This window comes from Eucalyptus grandis, chromosome 2 (assembly GCF_016545825.1).
Source record: "Eucalyptus grandis isolate ANBG69807.140 chromosome 2, ASM1654582v1, whole genome shotgun sequence".
NCBI classification, from domain to species: domain Eukaryota; kingdom Viridiplantae; phylum Streptophyta; class Magnoliopsida; order Myrtales; family Myrtaceae; genus Eucalyptus; species Eucalyptus grandis.
In genome coordinates this window covers 9,949,878-9,975,845 of record NC_052613.1, presented here as the reverse complement: position 1 = coordinate 9,975,845, position 25,968 = coordinate 9,949,878, and the positions used below count along the sequence as shown (strand labels likewise).

Genomic DNA, 25,968 nt, shown 5'->3' with positions numbered 1-25,968 from the left:
AGTCTGAATGTGAATATGAATAAATAAATGAATATAGTTAGGAAGTGAGTCTGAACGTGAGTCCGAATAAATGATAGAAGTGGAACTGTTATTGCATACCAAGACTAAATAGATCAACCAACCAAGTTAAAAGAAGTTGATTAAATTAACTTAATGCGTAAAGTTTTCACTTACCTTGAAATTGACTTCAGACTCAAAGCTTTAAATCACCCCTAAGCAAAATAAACAAAACTGAAAGTCAACAATACTTAATTAGCAAAATAAACAAAACTGAAAGTCAACAATACTTAATTAGCAAAATAAACAAAACTGAAAGTCAACAATACTTAAGTTTAAAACGACAAAAATTGGTGGGAAGCAATGAAAACTCAAAAGATTGAAACAGAAACTTTAATTAATTCAAGTGTGGGACCTTTGTTTTCATTTGTGGGTTTTTGAAAACAAAAGCTTGAATATAACATTAGGAGAATTGAAAAAACTTTGGTGTATCTTCTTTTCTTTTCTTTTCTTTTTTTATTCTTTTGGCCGCAGGTTGATTGAGTCATCTTTGGCATGTTGTGACTTCGATCTAGCCTCATTCTAGACAATTGATTATTCCAAACTCTATCCCGAAACGAACAAAACGAAAGGCCAAAATGCAGATATTTTGACCCACCCGATTCATTCCCCAGATTCTCATTAGATTACTATAAACGCGGGTACCCGTGGATTTGATGATCTTGAGCCGACCAAATTGATGAATTCGATCGACCAAAAAGGATGCTCCCATTTCGATCAAATGCTCGCAACCCTTTTTTCTTTCTTTTTTCTTTTCGACATTAAAATATTCAATTTTTAGCATCGACTAATTTTAATCTAAACTCTCAATGGACCGTTTCTAGACATTTTACCCGCGCGGGAGAAAGTGACTGTTGCGATCGGCCTACAGGAATGGGCGGGTCGAAACTCCCAAAATTGTACTCATCATCCAGTCGCACCAGCAAGAAACGCCGTTAAAATCCGTCCTTTTTTGTCATTTCGCATTGACGATGAGGATCATCGATTCGTAGAAATGGTCGAAGTGAAGCGGAGGCGAGCTTTCGGAACGGCCCTCGGCGCCGTGTTTGTTTCGCATTGATCCAACGCTCTGATCATCGTCGTAGAATCGGAGATGGCAGATGGAGAAGCGACCGCTCGCTGTCGGAGGATGAGAATCGGATGAATCCGGAATCCGAGGAGACGGAGAAGAAGGGTGGGAGCCAGAGCCGGAGCGGGGAGGACGAGAGCAATGGTCCGTCGGTGGAGAGGATCTTCGAGGGCCAGGGGGTGCCGTCGTGGAGGAGGCAGCTGACGTTCAGGGCGTTCGCAGTGAGCTTCGCACTGAGCGTCATGTTGGCCTTCATGAAGCTGAACCTCACGACGGGCATCAACCCGTCGCTGAACGTCTCAGCGGGGCTCCTCGGGTTCTTCTTCGTCAAGACATGGACCAAGGTCCTGGAAAAGTTCGGGCTGCTCCGGGTCCCCTTCACGCGGCAGGAGAACACGGTGATTCAGACCTGCGTGGTGGCGTCCTCCGGCATCACTTTCAGCGGTACGTTGGCTCGTCTTTCCCTCTTGGCTGCAATTTGAGAGAGCGCGAACTGTGAAGTGCTCTTTTTAGCAGCTTTGCTGCGGACATGCTCTCTGTCATTTATAATTGAAACTAAGTGTACATGATTTCTCACCCTTACGACGATGATCAGAGCGCGAACTGTGAAGTGCTCTTTTTAGCAGCTTTGCTTCTTTTTCTTTTGGGCCAGACCACTGCTTGTTCAATTCAATTCGTTTTCCCAGTTTATTGTCATGTGTTTACTGTCGTTTCAGTTACTTGCTTGAAAGGTATTTCAGCTGGAAAAGAAAGAAAAATATTTTGACTGGAAAGTACTAATTAAACATCTGCTTCTCTCAACAATAAAGATAGAAAAGCTCTTGCTTCTGTTTCATATGGAATATTTATTCAACTGAAGTGGTCTGCCTTTAGTCATTGACCTCCCTTTGTTGCGTGTTAGAAATAGCAGTGACTTTCTATCCAATAATAATCTCTATGAATTTAATTAAACTTTTCTTGGAAGAAAGTAATTATAAGAGATGTAAAATTGCGCATCATTTTTGGATGAATAGCTAGAGCTATTTACTGAAAAATGTGGTGCTCTGTGATTTTGTATGAGCAGGAGGTTTCGGGAGTTATCTCTTTGCAATGAGTGAGCGAGTTGCTAATCAATCAACGGATCCGCAGAGTGCTTATGTTTACAAAAATCCATCACTGCCGTGGATGATCGGTTATCTATTTGTTGTCAGTTTCCTTGGCCTCTTTGCTGTGGTGCCTCTCCGAAAGGTACTATTTGCATGTTGCATTTTTTTTTTCTGTGGCAATTATAGTGATTGCCAATTAATCTCCATAATACACTTCACTTGAAAAGATTCTCTTTCGCCATGAGAAATCAAACGTGCGGGGCTTGCATGTACCTTTTAGAGTAATTCACTCATGCCCTTCTTGGTTTCAGATTATGATTATTGACTTCAAATTGATGTATCCTAGCGGTACGGCAACTGCTCATCTTATAAATAGTTTCCACACACCTGAAGGGGCCAAGCTAGCTAAGTAAGACACTATAAGCTGGAAAGCCTTCTCATTTGCTTGTCAATATGTTGGTTCTCATTGGCTTTAATTTTTCTCCTGAAGGAAACAAGTGAAGGCATTGGGAAAGTTCTTCTCCTTCAGCTTCTTGTGGGGCTTTTTCCAATGGTTCTATAGAGCTGAAGATGATTGTGGTTTTGCACGCTTCCCTACTTTGGGGCTTAAGGCTTTGCAATACAGGTGTTTAAGCTTAACAAACTTCCACTTTACAGTCTACAGCTACTTTGTGTTGTAAGCTGGCCTTTACTTTGATGTCATGCACTCTAGTATGCAAAACTATTAGCTAACTCTCTTACATGGATAACGTGAAGGTTTTACTTTGACTTCTCCGCAACACATGTTGGAGTCGGAATGATTTGCCCATACATCACAAATATCTCAGTGCTACTAGGAGGAATTCTATCCTGGGGTTTAATGTGGCCTCTAATAGAAACCAGAAAGGGACAATGGTATCCTGCAGATGTAAGCAACACCAGCATGCGTGGACTTCAAGGTTATAAGGCAAGTAAAGATATACATGCAAATGCACAAGTTTGTTTGTCTCTTGTTTATCCTTTAACCTCACAATACCAATTTGTCAGGTTTTCATCGCCATTGCCATGATATTGGGTGATGGGATTTACAACTTCTTCAAGGCGCTTGGCCGAACGCTCTCTGGCTTGTACCATCAGCTCCGAGACGGAGAAATGAGCCATGTCCTCCCCATTGCGAATGGTTCCTCTCCCGATAACCATCAAGTGTCTTATGATGACCAACGACGGACACAGCTTTTCCTAAAAGATCAAATCCCAACATGGTTTGCAGTTGTAGGGTATGTCACAATAGCAACCATATCCATAGCTACTCTTCCGTACATGTTCCCCCAACTGAAAAGGTATCACATTTTAGTCATTTATCTCTTCGCTTCAACCTTGGGTTTTTGCAATGCCTATGGCTGTGGGCTCACCGACTGGTCTCTTGCCTCGGCCTATGGGAAGCTCGCCATCTTCGTGATTGGGGCATGGGCCAATGCCTCACATGGTGGAATTCTCGCCAATTTAGCTGCCTGTGGAGTCATAACGAATCTTGTGTCTACAGCTTCAGACCTGACTCAGGACTTCAAGACAGGCTATCTGACCTTGGCTTCACCACGGTCCGTGTTTGTGAGTCAGGTGATTGGTACTGCCATGGGCTGCGTTATCTCTCCTTGCGTCTTTTGGCTTTTCTACAAGGCCTTTAAGGATCTTGAACTCCCAGGAAAGGAATATGTTGTTCCCTACGGAATTGTTTATCGTAGCATGGCTGAACTTGGGGTGGAAGGCTTCACTTCCTTGCCCAAACACTGCCTCACGCTCTGCTGCGGTTTTCTTGTGGCTGCCATGATCATAAATGGGTTCAGGGACTTAGTGGGTAAGAAGTGGGCCCGTTTCATCCCGCTGCCCATGGCTATGGCAATACCCTTCTACATAGGGCCATCCTTTGCCATTGATATGTGCGTCGGTAGCTTAATCCTATTCATCTGGGAGAAAACTGACAAAGCCAAGGCCGACACATTTGGGCCAGCGGTAGCTTCAGGTCTGATATGTGGGGATGGCTTATGGACATTGCCTAGCTCAATACTCACTTTGGCAGGAGTTAATCCACCGATTTGCATGAAGTTCCTATCGCGAGCCACGAACAAGAGACTCGATGCCTTCTTGGGATCTTAGTCGGGCAGTTTAGATGCACAAAGATGTAATGAAATCTTGAGCACTTCGCAAGTCTCTAGATGTACATCATGATCTGCTCTACCTTTTTGTTATAGGGCAAAAGTTCTATAAAGTGAATGAATGGTGTTCAAGAAATTAGAGGTTTGAATCATACCCTCTACAACACTACTTACTTTGTGAAGTTCAACAATTATTCAAAATAGACCGGTCCAATCCAATGCATACCAAAACAGTTTGACCAGTAAGGCCAATTTCAGTCAATTTTAATTAACTTATCTAAAGCAAAAGGGTGTGAACCGGATCGGTGGCTTGATGAATACCAAGTTGAACTGGCCGGTACAACCCAAAATTCGAAAATTTTCGTGAAAGGCACTAACTAAAGGAAGCTAGGCAACCAACATCTTAGACATGTTCCACATCTTAAAATCCCCCCATCCAACCTCGCCCATTTCGCTCTTCAGGCCAAGCGGGCCCGATCGGGAATGGGTGGGCCCCATCAAGGTCCCTGGACAGCAAATAGGATGCACCCCTACAATTTCCACAAGAAGCACCAAAGATTCATCAAACATACACGCACCGCTATGAAGCCATCACGTGCCGAGTTGACTCTTTAGCTTCTATGCACAAGACATCTCGTGCGCATCATGTCTGATGGTGCCCCTCACCAATCGGGCTGAGGCAATCCCCCTTCAGGTTTTTTTTTTTTTTTTTTTGGTTGCCGCTGGAAGTACGTGTTTATCGCGATTATTAAGGTTAATGTGTTTGTTTAAGAAGAGATTAATGCATTCAATCCATCTTCTGTGGTGGGGGGTTCCCCCAGGCCAAAGGGTCCGCCTGCACCGGCTCTCTTGGGTTTCATTCCTGACCAACAACAGCCTCCTCGTATCTGAAATAATAAGCAAAAGCCCTTCCTCTTTTTTTTTTTTTTTTCCAAGGCTTACACGTGGAAAGAGAGAGGGTTGCTTTGACCGTCCGCCGCTTCAGATTCAGATGGGGAAGCGTCGCGTGGGGGGCGGGGCCGGCGCACATGCCCCCGTGGATGCGCACGTGCGCACTCCCATTCACGTAGCTCCGGTACATTTTGCACAAAATTGCATGGCGTTGGCCAGCTCATACCCGGGCCCCACTTCCCCCAATCCTCATCTGCCACTCCTTCCAACAAGCCTACTGTTTTCCCTATAATAATAATCATCATCATCATCATCATAAGAATGAAAAAAAAAAAAAAAAAATTAGACATTTTCATATAATTTAGAAATTAAGTTGACCATATATCAAAAATTCAAAAATAACATTAAACAAATTAAAAATTCAGACATTATATTGTACAAATTTAAAATTTAAAGACTATATTAAATATTTAGTCAAAGTTCATGAAATTATAAATGTCGTTACCATACTTTTATATCCAAGATCAGAAACTCATAGAGACTCACCCATCTGAATCTTTATCTTTGGCCTATTTAGGAGATCACTGCCCAAAACAATTTGAACATGGTTGGTGAGAGAGGAAAGTTCCTTCAATCAAATTCTTCTTGGCCTAAGAATACGAAAAATTTGATTAAATTTACTCAACTTTTTCTTATCTCGAATTAGGATGAAATCATGCCACGGGCGAGAGAGCCATAAATGTTGAGCTCATGCAGTCCCAAGCTTCGTGAATTACTTCGTGCTAAATTGCTTTGCGGTCTCTCTTGCTTCTTTGGTTAGCTCAGTACAAATGGTATTTATAAGCGTTATTGTTGTTTCTTTCGAGTCATCATATTTTTACTAGAAGTATGTGGTTGAATAGGGTTAAATCGGCCCAAAAAATCTGTACAGGATCACCTGCTTAAATTTGGTTTCAGGGTTTTTATTCACAAAGTAATGATGTTGCCAAATCACATGATTAAGTAGAGAATAGCACTTGCATATCTATTTATCTTCAATATATATATTATTGCATTTAATCTTGTGAAATGAACTTGTAAATTTTCATGATCTTTGCTTGGCCAAATGTTTGTTTAGGGTCGTCGATTTACATATAATCTACTCTAGATGGGCTGCTACTCAATCATCCATGATACCATGGTCGAAAACTGCTTTTGATCTTCTTTATAGATATATTCTACTATTGCTTGGCTTGAGGATTTGCTTGATCTTCACTATATCCATATTCTTCTCTCTCTCTCTCTCTCTCTCTCTCTCTCTCTCTCTCTCTCTCTCTCTCTCTTTTAAACTAAAATACGTCATTTTTTTTTTGGTTAATACCCTGAAAAACCCCAAACTGGTACACTTGTGACAAATTTACCCCAAATTATTTTTTTGACCATGAAAAACCCCAAAATGGTATACTTGTGACAAATTTACCTCGACTGAAAACCTTAAACTGGTACATTTATGACAAATTTACCCCAAACTAATTTATTCGACTGCAAAAAACCCAAAAATGGTAAATTTGTGACAAATATACCATTTGCTAAATTGGATTAATACCACAAAAAAAATCACAAAAATTGTAAAATGTGACAAACGGAGCATAAAGTCCTAAATTGGTATACTGGTCAACTGTCACGTGTCATTTAACTTAATAATTTGAGAATAAAATTTAATAAAAACTAACAGAGGGTAAATTTGTCACAAGTGTACCAGTTTGGGGTAAATTTGTCAAAGATATACCAGTTTAAGGTTTTTGATGGTCAAAAAAATAATTTAAGATAAATTTGTCACAAGTATACCGGTTTGGGGTTTTTCAAGATATTAACCCTTTTTTTTTTTAATGTTAACTGATTAAATTCGTCTTGATAACACATCTTTTCAGGCAAATTAATCATGTACGAGTTATTATTTTCCTTTCTCGATTTATTTTGAAATTTCCTTTTCCGTCCTTTCGCGGACCTGTTCAAAGAAAGCAATTTATTTTTCAAATCCATATTCAGCAAGAGGAATTTTCATTCGTTGGTTAGTTCCCATCTCCATGCGGAAATCGAGACTAAACTAGATTTGGATAAGGATAAAAAAAAAAAAAAAAAAAAAAGAGCAAAGAGAAAAATCGAGACTAAACTAATTTTATTTTTTAACTATGAAGAAATTTATAAATATCGCTCGTGAACTAAGTCCTCAAATTTTTTTGCGTTTCATTGGCAAACATAAGTTTGAGTGCCAAGAATAATACAACCAGATTCGGCCTTCTATCCACATCACTTAAAATAGATTAAAGAACAAAGGGACAATTTCCTAACAACCTAAATTATTATCAAGATTGAAGAACAAACGGACAATTTCCTAACAACTCAAATTAACAGTGTTATCAATTTAAATCCATGATTGGATATAACGTAGAACTAAAAGACGTCTTTATATTTTTACCGATCCGAAAACATCTCTAGGAGATAATTTAATTAATTTATTTTGGAAACATAGCACAAATATGGTACAGAATATATTAAATCAAATGTTGCTATTAAATACAATTTGATCAATGGGCATGATAAAAAAAAAAAAAAAAAAAAAGCTGGCTATGTTGCAAATATTCAATTAATTATTACTTAGTTTCAAGACTTTAGTTTATTAATTAGTAAAATACCAGCCAATGCACCTTGAACGTGCATGGAGTGTTGTTAAAATATAACTTCAAATTGGGTAGAACAATGAAGACAGATATTCAGAGTACTCAAATCAGATTTTGAGACGTGATATCACTTTCTTTAAGGATTTATTTGCCTCACAAAATTGCTAATGGTCATCGGTGAAAATTCTCTAGGATACAAAAAAGTCTCAATTGAGAATACTAGATAGCAATTCTAATATTTCTCCAAGACTTCTCTATGAAACAATCGAAAAATTGGCTGCAGTTTTTCTAAATGAAGATTCGGAAAATGATCACATTGTTTCTTCTGAAAACGACAAGTATTTATATAAAATAGTCTTACATGCAACTCTTCGTAAAAAATTTCCAAAAAATTGAACAAACGCGTCATTTAGAAAATTGTTCGGATTAACAACTGCATCCCTTTGGAAGAAGTCGAAAACCGAACAATTGCAATCCTTCAGGAAAAGTTACAACTGAATAAGTAATTTTTCCAAAAGTTGTCTTGAAAAGACACAAACAAAATTCGGAATAATAATTTTTTTATTTTAAATAAATAAATTTCGAATTTATATTTATTTTCGAAAATTCTCAAAAACAAAAGGCAACCTTTGAATTGATTAAAAAATTAATAACAAAAAAAATAATAAGTAAGGGATTAGTGCTAATTAAACTGTGGGCGTGCTAAGTGCTAAGTGTGCCAAATAATCGCGCACTTGCACGCGGATATGGTGGAGTCTAGCCCCACTCAATCATTCATTGATGTACACAAGGAAACTTCACACTTTTAAATTGACCAACTTCCTCTCATTTTTTCTACGTGGGGTAAGGAAAACGCACTTAGCTTGTTTTGACAAACAAACCTCCAACAGGAGACTATCTGTCCAGTCCAGTCCCAAGAAGAACTTCCTTGGACTCCAAAAAGCGACGATACGCGTCCCCCTCTGCAATGGCCATTGGCCTCGCCCCTCTTTTTCTCTCGGATCAGCACCTCCCTCCTTTCACGCCAAACTTCTACTACTGCTCCGTCACCCACCCCTTGCTCGAGCTCTTTTTGTTACACGTCCCCATCCCCAATGCCAGCTCATGCATTGTAGAAGGCTCCCCGATTTCACTCTCGTCACTCGCGCCGTCTTTCCTTTGCGTCACGGGCCCCCGCGGACGCAGCTCGTCACCTTCCCCTTTTTTCTCCCTCATTTTTGTTTTGTCACAGCATGCTCACCGAGGAAGAGGTCGCGTGCGTTGGGGGGGAAGAAAGAAAAGCTGGGGCTGGGCTTTCTTTTGTCTGGTTCTGTGATGGGCCAATGAAGGTCGAGAGGAGATGGGCTAAAAGAAGAATAAAGAGGTGGGCCAAAGGAATTAAAAGAGATGGGTTGGACTAATGGAAGGAGGGGCTTAGAAGGTTGAAAACTTTGCTAAGTGGCCCGGCCCACACGATTTATTTTCATATTTTTTTTTTCAAAATAAGTGGATATTTAAAATGTTGATAAAAATACGGGTGTCAACAAGGATATTTTTGTCGTTCTGTTTTTCTTTTTGGGAGATATATATTTTAAATAGCACGCACCACGTATATTAAGAAAAGTAATTACAAAGTTAATCAAATAGATGTGTATTCCTTGTACTTCCTTAACCTTGTGTTAGCTTATGAAATGAAAATATTAAATATCCTTCTAACAATTAACAAGTTGAGATCAATTGCATAAATACATTAAAAAAAATCATGCATTAGGGTTTCATAATTAAGAGAGAGAGAGAGAGTTACAAAGTAGAGTCAGCAAGAGGAAGACCAACATCAACTTGGAGGCTTGCTTCATGATTTCTCTGGGTTTAGGTTTTGATAGAGTGATGACTGCTCGAGAGTTTGATTTTGCTAGATAGAGAGCTCTATGCAATGAAGCAATGTGCATTACTTGTCACTATTTATACACTTGAAGTATTTTTGTACTGTTAAATGCATTTGATGGATATAGTATGTCTAGATGTCTCTCTTACACTTTTGGGAATTTTATCATTGAGATGATATTTTTTCAACAAAAAAAATGGTTTCTTTCCGTAAAATGAACTTGAAATTTTAGATGGAATGGGAAAGAATTATAATATTGGTTTGTGCTAATCTCAATATTTGAATCGTTATTTTGTTTAATTGACAAACAAGTATAGGATGGGATTAATATAATGAGTTTCATCTATTAGAATAAGTTTAGCCTTTTTATCATCCATGATTATTGATTTCCTTATAGACAATTTGTAGTCAAAATGGGAAGATATGTTGGACGAAGCGTGCAAATGAAGCCCCAGGCTCGTAGCACATCAGAAATGGAGTCTTTGATTTATGTGTTGATAAATTAAATTGGATCAGAGGATCCAACGGATGATCGATTTGCAAAACTACTGGGATCTTACGTCTCAATTAGGGTGAGATTCCTACTTAACCCAATCATTTAGGGTCGAGCCAACAGAGTAGATTCTTGTCAATCCCCTAACCCCGACATTTTGACCTGCTCTTGGTCAGACTGGAGATAGACTTCGTTGTTGGTAAAAGAGAGAATTGACCATTATTGAAATCAAAACAGGTATTTATAGGCTTAGTTTAATCTTTGCACAATTACATGGGCTAAATATGTGAATAGACTCAACTCGCTAACACTATAAAATAATAAATAATAAACTCGATGCTCCCCCCCCAACAAATCAGAGTGTACATAGCAAAAAGACCTAATTTGTTAATAATGTATTAAATTTGTCCACGTCAAAGAGATGAAAATGTCTGCTAACTGCTCCTCAATCACCACAATTTACCTTTTTTCTAAACGAAATGACAATCCACTCTATATGCTTCATTTGCTCATAAAACATAAGATTGCTAGCAATGTGAATAGCACATTAATTATCACAATGAAGAGTAGACGACCTAATCATAGGTAGTCATTCCTCTTGCTTAGGGTTTTCCTACCGAATGGGTTTGCTCCATTTTATTATTTTTATAATTTGTAATTCTTTTATAGCATTTGGAATTCGAGTTTTAAGTTTCGGATTTTTTTTTTTATATTGGTCATTTAAATTTAAAGAAAATGCTAAGGAACATACTCTACACAAAAAATTATTACTCATAGATAGTTAATTATATTAGTTTAATCAGCTTTTTAAGTGAATATGATCTTATTAATCTCTAATTAATTCTGGCCAGAGGTGCAAATGTTATAGATCAATGTATATAAATTTCAATAGGTCCTGGTCGAGTGGCCATCACATAAGCATTCCAATGAAAAACTTGTGGTATATTCACTTAAAAGTATATGATTTTTTAAGAGCTTTGTTTGAGGAAAATTAATTTCACTAGCAAATTAATACAACAAATTAAAATACTAAATCAAAATGAATCAAAAATTGAAAAATAAGAACAAAATATCACTTAAAAAATTTAAATGATTGGCTCTACGCATGATGTGGTCATCATGTAGGATCGTATTAAGATGATAGCATCAGGACATCCTTGCTCCTCTTTTTCAGCAAAACCAAACCAAGTAGCAGTTCATTATTCAGTATTCCTAATATGCTGTTCTTTAAGTATTATTGAAATACAGAGTTTGAATGAATCTCGGTCATATAGATTATCTTCCAATTAAAGTTAAATAGGAAAGTGGAAAAATCAAATGCAGTATAAGGACCAACGCGAGCTCATATGATTAGACAAATTTATTAATGATTCGATTATTGAGAGGCATCAACAAGAGTACCATTCCTTACACTGACTAATTAGGGATTTCGACATTAACATTAGAGGAACTAGTTAATACGCGTCGGCCACATGAATATGCGTGATCGCAAAGTGCCAACTTGCCCCTCGGACATTGAAGCACGCAATCGACATCTCACTGGCATGCCGCTTTGTCTCTGGTCACTATCCATGGCTCACATGAAAAAGGGACAAAAGAACAAAAACAAAATTTAAGATATCGTCATTTTTATCTTTCTTTTTAGGGAAATTTATTTTAAAATAGCACGTGCCATGCACATGAAGGAAAGCAGCAATTACAAAATTAAGCAAATAGGTGTATTCCTTGTACTTCCTTAACCTTGCGTTAGGTTATCAAAGGATAATTTTTAAGTATCCTCCTAACTATTAATAGGATGAGATCAATTGCGGAAATGCATAAGAAGGTGTTTTCTTTTTCTTTTTCTTTTTTTTGGAGGGGGTGGGGGGGGGAGCTAGATAGAGATAGTGTATTGCAATTTATGGTCCGTTTGGCAAAGGTTCTATTCTTTTTTTCTGTACTTGTGCTCCCTAGTATAAAAAAAAAAAAATCTAGTTGATAACGTCAATTAGTTTTTCTATTTCTCGAAATAGAAAAGTGGTCATGAAATAAATTTGGAACAAAAACAAGAAATAAAATTAAAAAAATAATTTCTTATTCTCGGAAACAATTTCTAAAAATAAGTCTATTTTTTTTTCTTCTTCTTCTTCCTTACTGCTTGCGGCCACCACCCATCGTCGGAGTCAACTCCGAAGAGCGGCCGCCTTTTGAAGGGAAAAAAAGAAAAAAAAAAAAATATTCTTAAAAAATTATAAAAAATTAAAAGAAATATTACATTATAAAAAAATTTATGATTCGTATCAAACATATTCATATTCTTTCTCTATTCCAAGAATAGAAATTATGTGTAGCTACGGAACACATTCTTTTATCTAGAAATTGTTTTAGGAAATAGAAATATAAATAAAAATACTATTTTTTAAAAGAAATTGTTCTTTGAAATAGAAGTATCACTAAACGGACTCTTACAGTCACCAAGAGGAAGACCAACATCAAGGCTTGCTTCATTATTTCTTTGGGTTTAGGTATGATAGATGATGAATGGTCCATGGTCTAGTTATGCTAAGCAGATAAGGCTATGCAATGAAGTTCATGCACACTACAAGTTAGTATTTATACACTCGAAAATCTTTGTGATGTTAAATGTATTTGATTGATAATGGTATGTTTAGATTTCTCTCTTAGACATTTGGTAATTTCATCATTGAGATGCTTTCATGACATACTTCTAATAGATTCTAAGCATGTATTTGTTGAGAATGGAGTTGTGTTGGGAACGCGTGGCGGGAGTCTAATATTTTGTGCTAGGGAGATTGTCAAGAGAGAACCCAAGCCCGAGTTTGTCAATATATTCAGTTGGACTCACATTTACTAAAAAACTTAAGACAATGAGTTATGGATCAACTTAAATATATTAATTACTCTACACCACATCAATTCTCTAATATGAGATTTCTTTAACACAATTCACTCCAATGTGCATTCTTAACAATCTATCCCTCATGTGTGACCTCAGTGTCAGGTCTGCTCCCCCTTAATTTGTGTATTTTTTGGCCTAACTTTATTCTTATAGGCCGCATTGCTACACTGCAACGCTCACCTGTCCTGAAATCGAAGACTTTGATACCAATTGCTGGGAGCGCATAGCAGAAGCTCTATACCTTCTTTCAAGGAGATCGCCAAGAGGGAGCATTCTAACAATCTCTCCCTTATGTGTGAGTTCAATGTTAGGTTTGCTCCCCCTTAATTCGTGTATCCTTTTGGCCTAACTTCATCCTTACGGGCTGCATTGCTACACCACACGCCCACCTGCCTTGAAATCGAAACCATCGGCTTTGATACCATTTGTTGAGAGCACATAGTAGAAGCCTGATATCTTCTTGAGAAGAGATCGCCAAGAGGGAGCTCAAGTTCGAGTTTATTAATATATTTGGTTGGATTCACATTCACTCAAAAGTTTAAGCTAATGAGTTATAGGTCAACTTGAATATATTAATTGTTCTACACCATATCTATTTTTTGACATGGGATTTCTCTAACACAGTTCACTTTAACACGCATTCTAACAAGTTGAATAGTGGTATGAAGATATGGCAAAACTAGATTATGTTAGAAGCAAATCAGCGTATGTGACGCCATTATGTAAAAAGAGTGAAGGAAACATATCATACATTAATATATAGTGGTTTAATGTTATACTCAAACATACGTCCACTCTTCAACAAATGGCCTTAATAATGGTCGGATTACACTAGCAATCTCCAAATCAAGTTTAAAACTGCCATGAATCTAGGCCCTCATTTTGATTCAAATTACACTCACCACCATAATTTTCCCGATCCATTTTTCAGATGAGGATACAAAGTCGTTTAATAAACAGAAATTTAGAAGCAATTCCCACTAGTACTTCACACATATGCCCTGCGACAAATAAACTCAACATCAAACCGAACAGAAACTGTAGGGCATATTTTATGCACAAAAATATGATTTATCTTGCAAGGTAACTAGGCGTGTTCCAGCTTTTCTATCATCAACTAAGAATAACTTAATGACCCTCAGCAACTTGTTTACCCTCAATCAAATAAAAATTAACCTGCAAACAACACATTTTCTTTTCATTTTTCTTCTTCCTATTCCTCGTGGCGAAATCGATCGCTCACTAATTACACCCTGCTTTGTTGGATTATTTCAACGCCTCTAGAAGCCCAACACTACTAATCGTGATGACGAGGTCGCTCTATCTTAAGGAAGTACATTCTAATGCCAAATGTAACTAAACCTGTTCATAAAAGTTCACTTGCAAATAGCACAGTATCCTTTCATTTTTCTTCTCCCTCTTTATCATGGTGAAATCGATCATTCACTAAATACGGCCTGGTTTGCCGAATTATTCCTAGGTCCCCCCAGAAGCCTAACACTACTAACCACGACGATGAGGTCGCTTAATCTTAAAGAATGCATAATTATCTCGCACGGCGGAAGTCTATGATGTTACACTTCAATGTGGTGCTTGCAAGCCCACATTCAGCCAAATGCAACCACACACACCAAACTCTTAGACACGTTTCTCGCAGTTTACACAGAGAAGTACATTTTACAATAATCGTGGCCTTTGCTTCTTCTTAAGTTTTCTTAGTCGATTGAGCTTGAACAAGTGAAAATTTCCTCCCTAACTTTGGAAAATTTTACTTCATGAACCCAGATTGTAGCTAATTCTAAACTGAGAATAGAAGTAACAAAGCGATTTTAAAAGGGAAAGAAGGAAGTTACTTCTGTTGGGGTTTCCTGAATCATGTATAGGTAAAATTAATAAAAGAACGCAGTGGAAACAAAAATGATATATTTTATATGTGATTCTTCGAAGGCATTGTTTGTGCGTTTTAATCAAAAATCTGAAAATAAAATGGAGTAAAACGAATTGCCTCTTGAAGCGTGCTTTATACGAATTGGTTTGGATGTTCTATAGTTCGAGCCCCACAAACATTGGATCTCTAGTTTAGACACACCAACAATGGACATCGGATGGAAGAGAGAACTTTCGGATATTCACCACTATGATCGTGCTAGCAATCTCGTGGAGACAATCCGTTGTATCCTTGATGTTTTAGTCACGGCCCAGATGAGAGAAAATCATTTTCTTTCTTGCGTCTCAAAGACAACACAAGAACACACACCCATTTCTCTCTATTTTTGTAACCCTCGTATTACCACACTTTTGCATCTTTAAAATAAAAATAAAACCAATAAGCAACCATTGTTGATCGTCCGCTTATGCATGAACGATCGTGCATGATGGTCAGCAGTTGCTGACCATCCGTGCTTTTCGTGCACATGCACGAAGCTCCATATTTTTTTATTTAGTTATTAATTAATTAATTAAACAAATAATTAATTAATTAATCAATCCTCTTTAAAAATAAAAAAGAACATAATTTTTATATATACAATTGGAACACATTAACATGTATCTACTTTGGGCATGTGTGTGCATCATATGCAAGTAGACTTGTGACTATAATACAAATTAAATTAAATCTCATATAATTTTAATTTCAAATCAACTCAATTCAATTGCAATAATTGCAAATGCATTTGCAACAATATTTCTCTCTTGTTTCACGTTATCCTAATTGTTTATGTTGTGTGACATTCCTAAGTTTATCACTAAGCTAGTAGTAAGACTTGTACTAACACATTAGTATTCCCAAAAGAATTAATTGTCTCGACTAATCTTTGGGTCTTGCAAGCCATGATTGACATCTAGCAATATGTCATGGCTACCCAAATAGTGTGAATGCTTTAAGAACATAATGAACCTGTCAATTTTGGCTACAATGTAATTCAATCCCTTTATCTTACTTTGTCCTGATCAAATAGAGACCATGGAATATTTATCAAGTCACCAATTCGATCATATGCACGAGTGTAATTGACAAGCATTTTATTCGAGACATAAACAATTTATTCTCGGTTACAACCCCGGCCGAGGATTTCAATATAGTGTCACAATTAGATCGCATAGGACATCATTATTATACCTTGCATTTAACAATGAGACAGATTCCATATTCTGCACACGTGCAACTTTGTATATGAACAAACTATGACCATCAGGTATAAAGACGGATCAACGACCCGGCATTACGTGCACCTGTGAACCATAGTTGTTCGACACACAAGTTAACATTGAGCCTCAGGTCTAAGGATTATCTACACAAGACCAAAGCATGAACAATTAGACATCAATCACGCTAAAAGCTTCCATGTCACTAATCATTTCATATGCGTCACATTTAGTGAACTTGTCTAATACAAACACATGTGTTCTAACGTAAGGGAAATAGTTCGATTCCTGGGCATTGCAAGGGTGACACCCGGGACACGAGGGGTGGTGGTGACTCACGTGCCTCCCCAGGGTTTACTCCGCCGCGTTGTCGGCGTACAGAACTTTCCTGGGTCATCAAAAAAAAAAAAGAAAAAAACACATGTGTTCTAACTCAGACATCATAATATCCAATGACATGTGACTCATCATTCTCTTAAGTATCCAATACTTAATAGCGAAGTTAAGAACACACCAGTCTCAACAAGATTATTAATATCAACTCAATAATCCATCGACCGAGAACGATTTAAAGATTCAGTCTAACTATGAACCCGTCACATATATTGTTGACATCTCAAGAATATGTCTAATTGTAACTGATCTTATGGAATCATTCATAAATATAAAATAATTGGACAAATGAATGAATACGTCATTGCCATTAATTAAATAATAATAATAATAATGATGATGATGATAGTACAACTGAAATCCCTAATATGTAACTATTACATAGTAGCTTTATGGCATACATCCAACCATCTCTCACTTGCACTAAAGCCAACCTGTCTGGTACCTCAAGCCCATTTTATCAATATGTATTTCAAAAGAAGACTGAGGTAAGGGCTTAGTGAAGGGATCTGTCACATTTTCTACTAAGGCAATTTTCTGCAAGGTGATATCACCTCTCCCAACAATTTCTCTGATAAGATGGAAGCGTCTCTCAATGTGCTTGGACTTTTGGTGAGACCTTGGTTCCTTAGCTTGAGCTATCGCCCCATTGTTGTCACAAAACAATGTAATCGGTTGCTCAATTGAAGGAACGACTCCATGTTCAGAAATAAATTTCTTCATCCAAGCGGCTTCCTTTGCTGCTTCAGAAGCGGCTACATACTCTGCCTCAATGGTGGAATCGACAATTATGCTTTATTTGGAACTTTTCCAACTAACTACACCACCATTGAATGTAAATACAAACCCAGATGTAGACTTATAATCATTAGGATTAGATTGAAAATCGGAATCAATATAAGCTACAACTTTAAAATCTCCTTCTCCATATATCAAGAATAAATCTTTAATTCTTCACAAGTACTTAAGAATATTCTTGACTGCTATCCAGTGATGTTCTCATGGATCAGACTAATATCTGCTAGTAATATTCACAACATGCGCAATATCAGGTCTAGTACATAGCATAGCATACATTATGCTTCCAATAGCGGATGCATATGGTATCTTCGTCATTCGCTCTCTTTCTTCAGGAGTGTTGGGACACATCTCCTTAGAAAGACGGATCCCATGCCTAAAAGGTAATAATCCTCTCTTGGAACATTGCATGTTAAAATGTGTTAACACTTTGTCTATGTACATAGACTGTGAGAGGCCAATCAATCGTCTTAATCTATCTCTATAGATATTGATACCTAAAATGTAGATTGCCTCTCCTAAATCTTTCATGGAGAATTTCTATGATAAGAATAGTTTTATCGATAATATCATTGATACATCATTTCCAATCAAAAGTATATTATCGACATACAAAACAATAAATGCAATTGCACTCCCATCGATCTTCTTGTATACACAAGGTTCATCCGGATTTTTAATGAAGCCAAATGATTTGACTACCTCATCAAAATGGATATTCCAACTTCTGGAGACTTGTTTGAGTCCATAAATGGATCTCTTAAGCTTACACACCTTATGTTTTTCACTATTGGATTCAAAACCCCATGGATGTTCCATATAGATGTCCTCATCGAGAAAATCATTTAGAAAAGCCGTTTTGACGTCCATCTGAAATATCTCATAATCTAGGTGTGTAGCTATAGCCAACATAATCCGAATGGATTTTAGCATGGCCACAGGTGAGAAAGTTACGTCATAATCAATTCATTCTTTCTGATGATATCCTTTCGCCACCAGCCGTGCTTTGTAAGTTCCAATTTGACCTTCAGCATTCATCTTTCTCTTGAAGATCCATTTACAGTCAATTGGTATAATATTATCAAGCAGGTCAATTACGGTCCAAACTTCATTGGAATACATTGTATTCATTTCGGATTTCATAGCTTCTAGCCATTTACCAGAATCGATGTCCGACATCGCCTCCTCATAGGTTTTAGGATCACCAGGTTGATCACTATCATTCACAATAAATAATGGTTTAATATGATCAACTGAGTGTCTATAACGAGCATGTGGGCGAGATGTTCTCTCACTTCTCCTAAGAGGTTGTGTATCAAAAGCTCTCACTGAATTAGAGATTGGTATCTGAACTCGGTTGTTTGGGACTTCATTATTTTCTTCTTGTAAAACTATTTTCCGCCTAGCACCACCTTCTTAGACGAACTGATTCTCCAGAAACGAAGTGTGCTTGCTTACCAAAATTCTTTGGTCTGAATGAAAATAGAAATAATATCTAAGAGTTTCCTTTGGATATCCAATGAAGCGACCTTATTTAGATCTTGCCTCCAATTTTTCCATTTTCAGATTTTTCACAAAAGCTGGACAACCCCAAATCTTAATATGATTAAAATTAGGTTTCCTACTATGCCATATCTCATAAGGCATAGTTGGAACAGATTTGGACGACACTCTATTCAATATATATATAGCTATCTCAAGGGCATATCCCTAAAGAGATATTGACAAATCGGTGTAACTCATCATAAATCGCACCATATCTAATAAAGTATGATTTCTTCATTTAGATACACTATTATGTTCTAGAGTTCCAGGAGGTGTCCATTGTGATAAAATGTTATTCTCTTTAAGATAGTCCAGGAATTTAGCATTAAGGTATTCACCTCCTCGATTTGATCGAAGAGCCTTAATACATTTTCCTATTTGTTTCTCAACTTCAGCCTTGAATTCCTTGAACTTTTCAAAGGATTCAGATTTATACTTCATGAAGAATAAATAACTATACGTGACTGATCATCGATGAAGGTAATGAAGTAATTATAACCACCTCTAGCAATTTCATTAATTGGTCCACATACATTTGTATGTATTAATCATAATATGTCAGCAGCTCGCGCACTATGTCCCACAAATGGCACTTTGGTCATTTTTCCTAGAAGACATGCCTCACAAGTCAAGTATGACTCAAAATTTAATGGATCAATATACCCATCATTACTCAACTTGTTAATTCTGCCTTCTCCAATATGACCTAATCGGAGATGCCAAACATACTTTTTATTTGGACCGTCTCTAGGGCGTTTATTAGTTATGGCATTTATATCAATTCTATTTTGCTTATTGACATCGGTAATTGCATTACCGGACATTGTAATAGTATAAAGATTATTGGTTAATAAGTTATAACTAACACATCTTCTATTATGATAAATAGAACATAAATCATCAGCCAAAGAAAATTCATAATTCTCTTTACCCAAACGAGGTATAGAGATGATATTTCTAACAGCATTCTTATAATGCAAACAGTTCTTTAAAACCAATACATGTCCAGAAGGCAAACATAAATGAAAAGTCCCTATAGCTAACGCAGCAACTCTTGCTCTATTGGCAAATGTCAGGACAATCTCATTTCGCTTTAGCATCCTGCTTGTTTCCAGATTTTACAAAAACATACAAATATGTAAAGTTGTAGCAAAATCTAGAACCCATGAGCTGGATTCAGCACTAACCATAAGATTAGTTTCAATAAGCATAAACACCATACCTTCATAAGGTTGGTCCTTGGGCTTGACCTTCAAGCTCGCAAGGTACTTCTTAGAGTTCCTCCTCTAGTGTCCTTTAACACCACAGTAATGACATTTCTCTTTATCAATATTGGGTTTTGGTTGCATAACAGGTTTGACAAGCCTCTTCCATTTCTTTTTCTTTAAAATGGTCTTACCTCTTGAAGAAGAAGCCTTAGCCATAGCCACTATATATGGTCTCGTGTTGTGCATTTCCTTCTCATAAACTACCAGCATACTATGTAACTCAGCGAGAGTTTTCTCCATCTTATGCATATGGAAATTTTAGACAAAACCAGAGAAGGAATCAGGTAAATATTGGAGGATCAAATCCACAACTAACTCGTTGTCCATAACGAGATTCAACCTAGCCAATTCTTCAATGTGCCAGATCATTTTCAAAGCATGATCATTAACTAATGATCCTTCAACCATCCTCATATGGTACAATGCCTTAGATATCTCATATGTAGAGGTTCGACCATTCTCATCAAAGTATTCATTTAAGTGCAAAATGATCGACCTAGCATCTTCCATAGATTCATACTTCTTTTGTAATTCATTATTCATCGAAGCAAGCATATGTGACCTAACTTTTAAGTCATCGTCACGCCACTTATCATAAGTGACACGCTCCTCTTAGGTCCCATCCTTAGGAAAGGAGGTTGGCATCTTTTCATCAAGCACATACTCAATTTTTTTTTTCTGAATTGAGAACAATTCTCAAATTCCTCACCCAATCACTGAAATTGGGTCCAGTCAAACAATTCTTGTCAAGTATAGAAGCAAGTGGGTTTGTAGTAACCATTTTCAGAGTAATAATATATCTGTTGCAGAAAATAAATTATTAGCCGTTGTATCTTTCAAAATAACTATTTCATTTTGGCCTTTAAATGAAATAAATCATTCCACTAAATATATATATTTGAATCCCATAATCCTTAAGATGTGAAGCAGTAATCTTTGATGGGTACAGATTACTAGTGGGGATTGGAGTCCCATTAGCCCAAAGCCCACCTCACCTAGCAGTTATTGGTGTTCTATGAACTTAGTGAGTGAACCAACTTGTTCAACGCAAAATATGCGAGTCACAATCATAACTTTGGCCTCTAGACCATGAAAGCTTCACCTAACAGTTATTGGCATCATGATCATAATTAAGTCTAGCCCATCGTCTCATGCAAATATTGAAAATACAAGCGATTTCCTCACCTAACAGTTATTAGAAATCATATGGCTCCAACCCCACAGCATCATATGCATAATGGAGTGGTCCGAGATTATGAATGGTAATTAACCCCTATGTATCCATAGCCGGTCAGTTAACCACTATAATATTAGATCAAATCACAACGATGGAAGGCCACAAGTCCAAAACCCGTTTCGACTTAACATTATTAATAAGGAGATTTGGGACGTTATTAATGGTCTCACTTTGCACGATAATATAAACACAATAAATAAATAGATATCACATAAACATCTATCCTACGTGGTGATCATGGAATTATGGTTCAATGGGTCTCGAGCCAAAGAGACCCATTTAGCCATTTTAATGTTTTAATAATAGAGACTTGTCCTTCATTTCTTCTTGAATCTTTGAACTCTTCAAGGACCAGGCCCATAGAGCTCACCGGCTTAATGACTCCTCTAATGGCTCCTCCTCTCTTGTAGCATTTACATCAACAATTGAAATACTAAACTATGCTAAAATTACATCACATAAAAAATTAAAATAAAAGCAATGATGTAGCCTCCATTTAATAATTACATCCCAAAAAGAATACATGTAATCAGCATACATTCATCCATACAACAATCACAACAATTAGGGATTTTTCCATAATCACCACCCTTCCTTACGAGCCATAAATTCAAAATTAAAAGCTTCGGAATGCATAGATAAATTCTACATTTAATCAAATTTTAAGTTGAACAACACAAACCATGTCAAGAAATCAATATCGATGAAACAAATTTCACAAGTGTGATTCCGAACGGAAGTTGCGTTGTCAACTTTAAATTCACAATCACGAATCATTCGCAGAATATAAACACAAAGTATAACAAGTTATGGATTTTTGATTCAAAATTAATTTAGTTCTAATTTTTGCTTAGTTGATTAAATTTATCACATAAATTAATCAACCTCTATAGGCCACATAAGAGCAAGCTCTTAACAAAAATAAATTGGCCATTAGAATGCAAAAATATCTTTGAACTATAAATCAATTAAACGCATGAAAAATGCCTAAGATTGGCTCTGATACCACTGTTGGGATTTCATGAATCATGTATAGGTAAAATTAACAAAAGAATGCAGCAGAAACAAAAATGATATACATATCATCAGCCCAAAGTGCAACTTCGGTAAAATCATTGGGTCGAAAAGGGCCATAACTCCTCGGCCAAGCTGAATCGAGCCTGTCTCTTGTAATTTACGATGATGATGACCCACATTGGATCTTTAGTTATGAAGCAATAGCTTGCCATCTTTTTCACGAAAGAAATTGCTCAGGCCTCAAGTACTGAAAATAAGACTTGACCGACGGCAATCAATATAGTGGACACCGTCGTCTCCCTCACATAAAAGAACTTGCGAAACAATGAGGACGACGAGGACGAAGATGAGGATGGAGTATCGAATCGATTTATATCCGTTCACTAATTGACTTGTAACAATGTAGTATTGTCCCTCGTTAATCCTTATGGTCAAGCGATCTATCATTGATTGAATTCTCTGGTCATTCGCATTTTAACCCATTTATAGTATCATCAAATAAATTAGTTAACTCATGAATAATTAGTTCAAAGTAAATTAACTATCAGTGCATTGATGAAATAACCATTTCATATATTTCGAAATGGGTCAAATTTTAGAATATCACATTTGCCACGTTGCGTTGGCCTTCTTTTGCCTCTCAGCTAACGGCTAGAGATTTAAGATGCATAGCCTGTCACTACCAATAGGATCGTTACCTATAGCATTGTCAAGCTCTCGATGATTCATTGTTCTTGGCATTGAATTTCCTTAAAGTGAACCACAAGTTGTCCCATAGGACATGCCAAACAAATGTTTCATTGAAATTCGACTCCGTGACAAGATACATTTCACCGTAAGTGGTTCTTTGGTTTTTCTATTAAGAAGATAGGTTTTGTGGTGATTTCAAATAGAAAATATTCATAGGTACACAATAAAACTAATAACTTTGCTTCAAACTAAACCAAAAGTATGCAAACTTTGCTAGAATTACAAAATATAAAACAAGGGAAGAAAGGCAAAAAATTTAATCAAACTAATTCAATATAGTAGAAAAATCTAAATAAATTTCAATTTTGGTTGGTTACAAAATGATCATGAATTGGTTTTTGAGTTTAACTTGGATTGTTTTGGCTCAAGTTGGATTTATCGATACATTAAGTTGTATAAATAAGGATTTAAGCATTGATTTTGGTAATTGTGTTCATTTTGTTAAATGATGAATATATTTTTCTTTCATGACTGCAAGTGTGAAAAATGTTTTGCATGGTGGCCTTGCCAATAGATATCCTAAGTTTGTTTGTCTTATAATAAAGATCTTTTAAATTAGTCTTTCTACATGGAATGTCAAATATTTCATGCTTATGATGCTTTCAATAAAGCTTTTTTCAGTTCCCTAAGATTTTTATTTTTTTATTTAATTTTTTTTTTGTTAACTAAAGAATCCTACCGGGTTGGATTCATTAGTTTTTCCAAGGAAACCGGACAATTTCCTTGAAAAATCTTGTAGTTGGGGGAGCACACCCCATCAATTATTCTACATTTTATGCCAAGTTTCTCACTTTCAGCCCTCTTCCTCTTTCCATGGCTCCTCCGCATTCTGCCCCAACAACGGTGGCCATGGCGTACCCCGCCTCTCATCCTCTGCCGAGCAGACATCGGCCGGATGAACGCAACGCATCTGACCATCCTCACTGTCCCCACCCGCCTCAACTGCACACCCCCTTTCAAATTTGATGCCACGATGTAGATCTTCCATTCGTTGTATAGTGCCGACTGCTGTGATGACCAGTTTGATAGTGTTATCAGCTATGATCTTGTTCCTTTGCATTGTGAGCGGATCCGAATACCCCACATCGAGAGTCGCTGGCCTGACCGTGTCTAAGTTCACGGTTCCGCATCGAAGCTCACTGGGACAATCTGAGGATTGCATTCGCGAATTCCACGACTGAGGGGAGCCTAGTCACCGGAGGTAATTCAGTAACCAGCGATAATCTCCCATCCCATAGTCTTCCATCGTGCTCCTACGGTGTTGACTGAATCTAGTTTATGACTTTTTTTTTTTTTTTTTTTTTAAGTTTTTAGTGATCCAGGATTTAGTGATCATTTCTACCATTCTATTGTTAATATATATATATATATATATATATATATATATATATATTGTCAGTGAAGAATATTATTGTGCTTATTAAATACCACATTTCAATCGGCATAAATGAAATTTGCAAGCACGCACCTTGTCGTTTGATGGGCATGTAATATTTGAATTAAAAAAGAACATGTTGATCAAAGATGTCCTCAACACATTCATTTATGCTATAACAAAGATAGTATAGAGTTAATAGATTAATTTGGAAGCTGGACCCAGCCAACAAGGGGAGACATCAAAGGGTCCATTTTTTTATAGGAGCAAGAATCGAACGAATACAAGAACAGTGGACGTCTCCGTCTCGATCCAAACAGAGTGTCCTGTCGTATCGCTTTCTTGATCATGTTTGCCTGCTGATGGGGACGACATGGATGGGAACGATAGGTCGGGGATTCACATTTCTGACCTCGCTGAAATATGGATCTCAATGAAAATAGGGAATTTTGAATTATCGAAACCATTCTTGAGGCCGGAATCAATGAAATGATTAGACGGTCTTGGTTTCAAGAGAGGACTATGCATCGTGACTTGTAAGAGGATCGAGCGGTCAAGGAAAATAGAATCCTAGTCAAAGGTTACGTGTTATCCTATGAATCTTGATCCTGATAAAGAAGCCATGATTCAAGTTGCAAAAGTCTAATTTTAGGCAGAGCTAAGACCCCAATTGCAACTTCTTATGTTCAAGGGATCCTGTACGGAATGGGTAACTCGTTTGGTGACAAAGTAAGGCAAATTGAATTCCCGAAAAACCAAGGCCCAATAAAATTGGTCATATTAATTACCTTGTATGACTCGTTTTTCAACTCGTTGGGTCTTCTAAGACTAAAAACAGATGCGGAGGCTTAACTTAGAAGAAACTAAAAAAAAAAAACCATGGATTGTATTCTCGAACCTCTTCTGATTAAATGAAAGCGCTTTTCACGACCCAAAAAAAAAAAAAACTCTTTTGTTCTAGTATTTATTCTCTCTACGCGCTTCTTGAGTTTATCCTTTATCTACCAGTCCAAACCCTACCATAAAATGGAAAAATATAGAAGCTACGATATAAATGGAGCATAAATTAGAGGAAGTGGAATTATGATCAAAATGAAAAGAGAAAAATTGTTGGGATATGGAGTTTGTTTCCTTAGTCAAATGGGCCATGTATGAGTGGTGCTGCTCCATATGTTAGGATTGGTTTACTACATTGATATCTAATCTGATAAATTACAAAACGTATAATATCCAATGTTTTGTAGATGTACAAAATAACTTTATAATTCTGACCTTTTGTCACCATCAT

At 36.9% G+C, this 25,968-nt stretch overlaps 1 protein-coding gene across 1 annotated transcript; it reads left to right on the top strand.

Annotated features, from left to right (window-relative positions):
* The first annotated feature begins 1,197 nt into the window (after positions 1–1,197).
* On the top strand, positions 1,198–4,344 carry LOC104421899 (probable metal-nicotianamine transporter YSL5). Its single transcript, XM_010034060.3, has 6 exons — positions 1,198–1,570; positions 2,190–2,353; positions 2,523–2,620; positions 2,702–2,836; positions 2,968–3,157; positions 3,238–4,344. The coding sequence occupies exons 1-6, from the start codon at positions 1,198–1,200 to the stop codon at positions 4,342–4,344; spliced, it is 2,067 nt and encodes a 688-aa protein (XP_010032362.3).
* Positions 4,345–25,968: the final 21,624 nt, after the last annotated feature.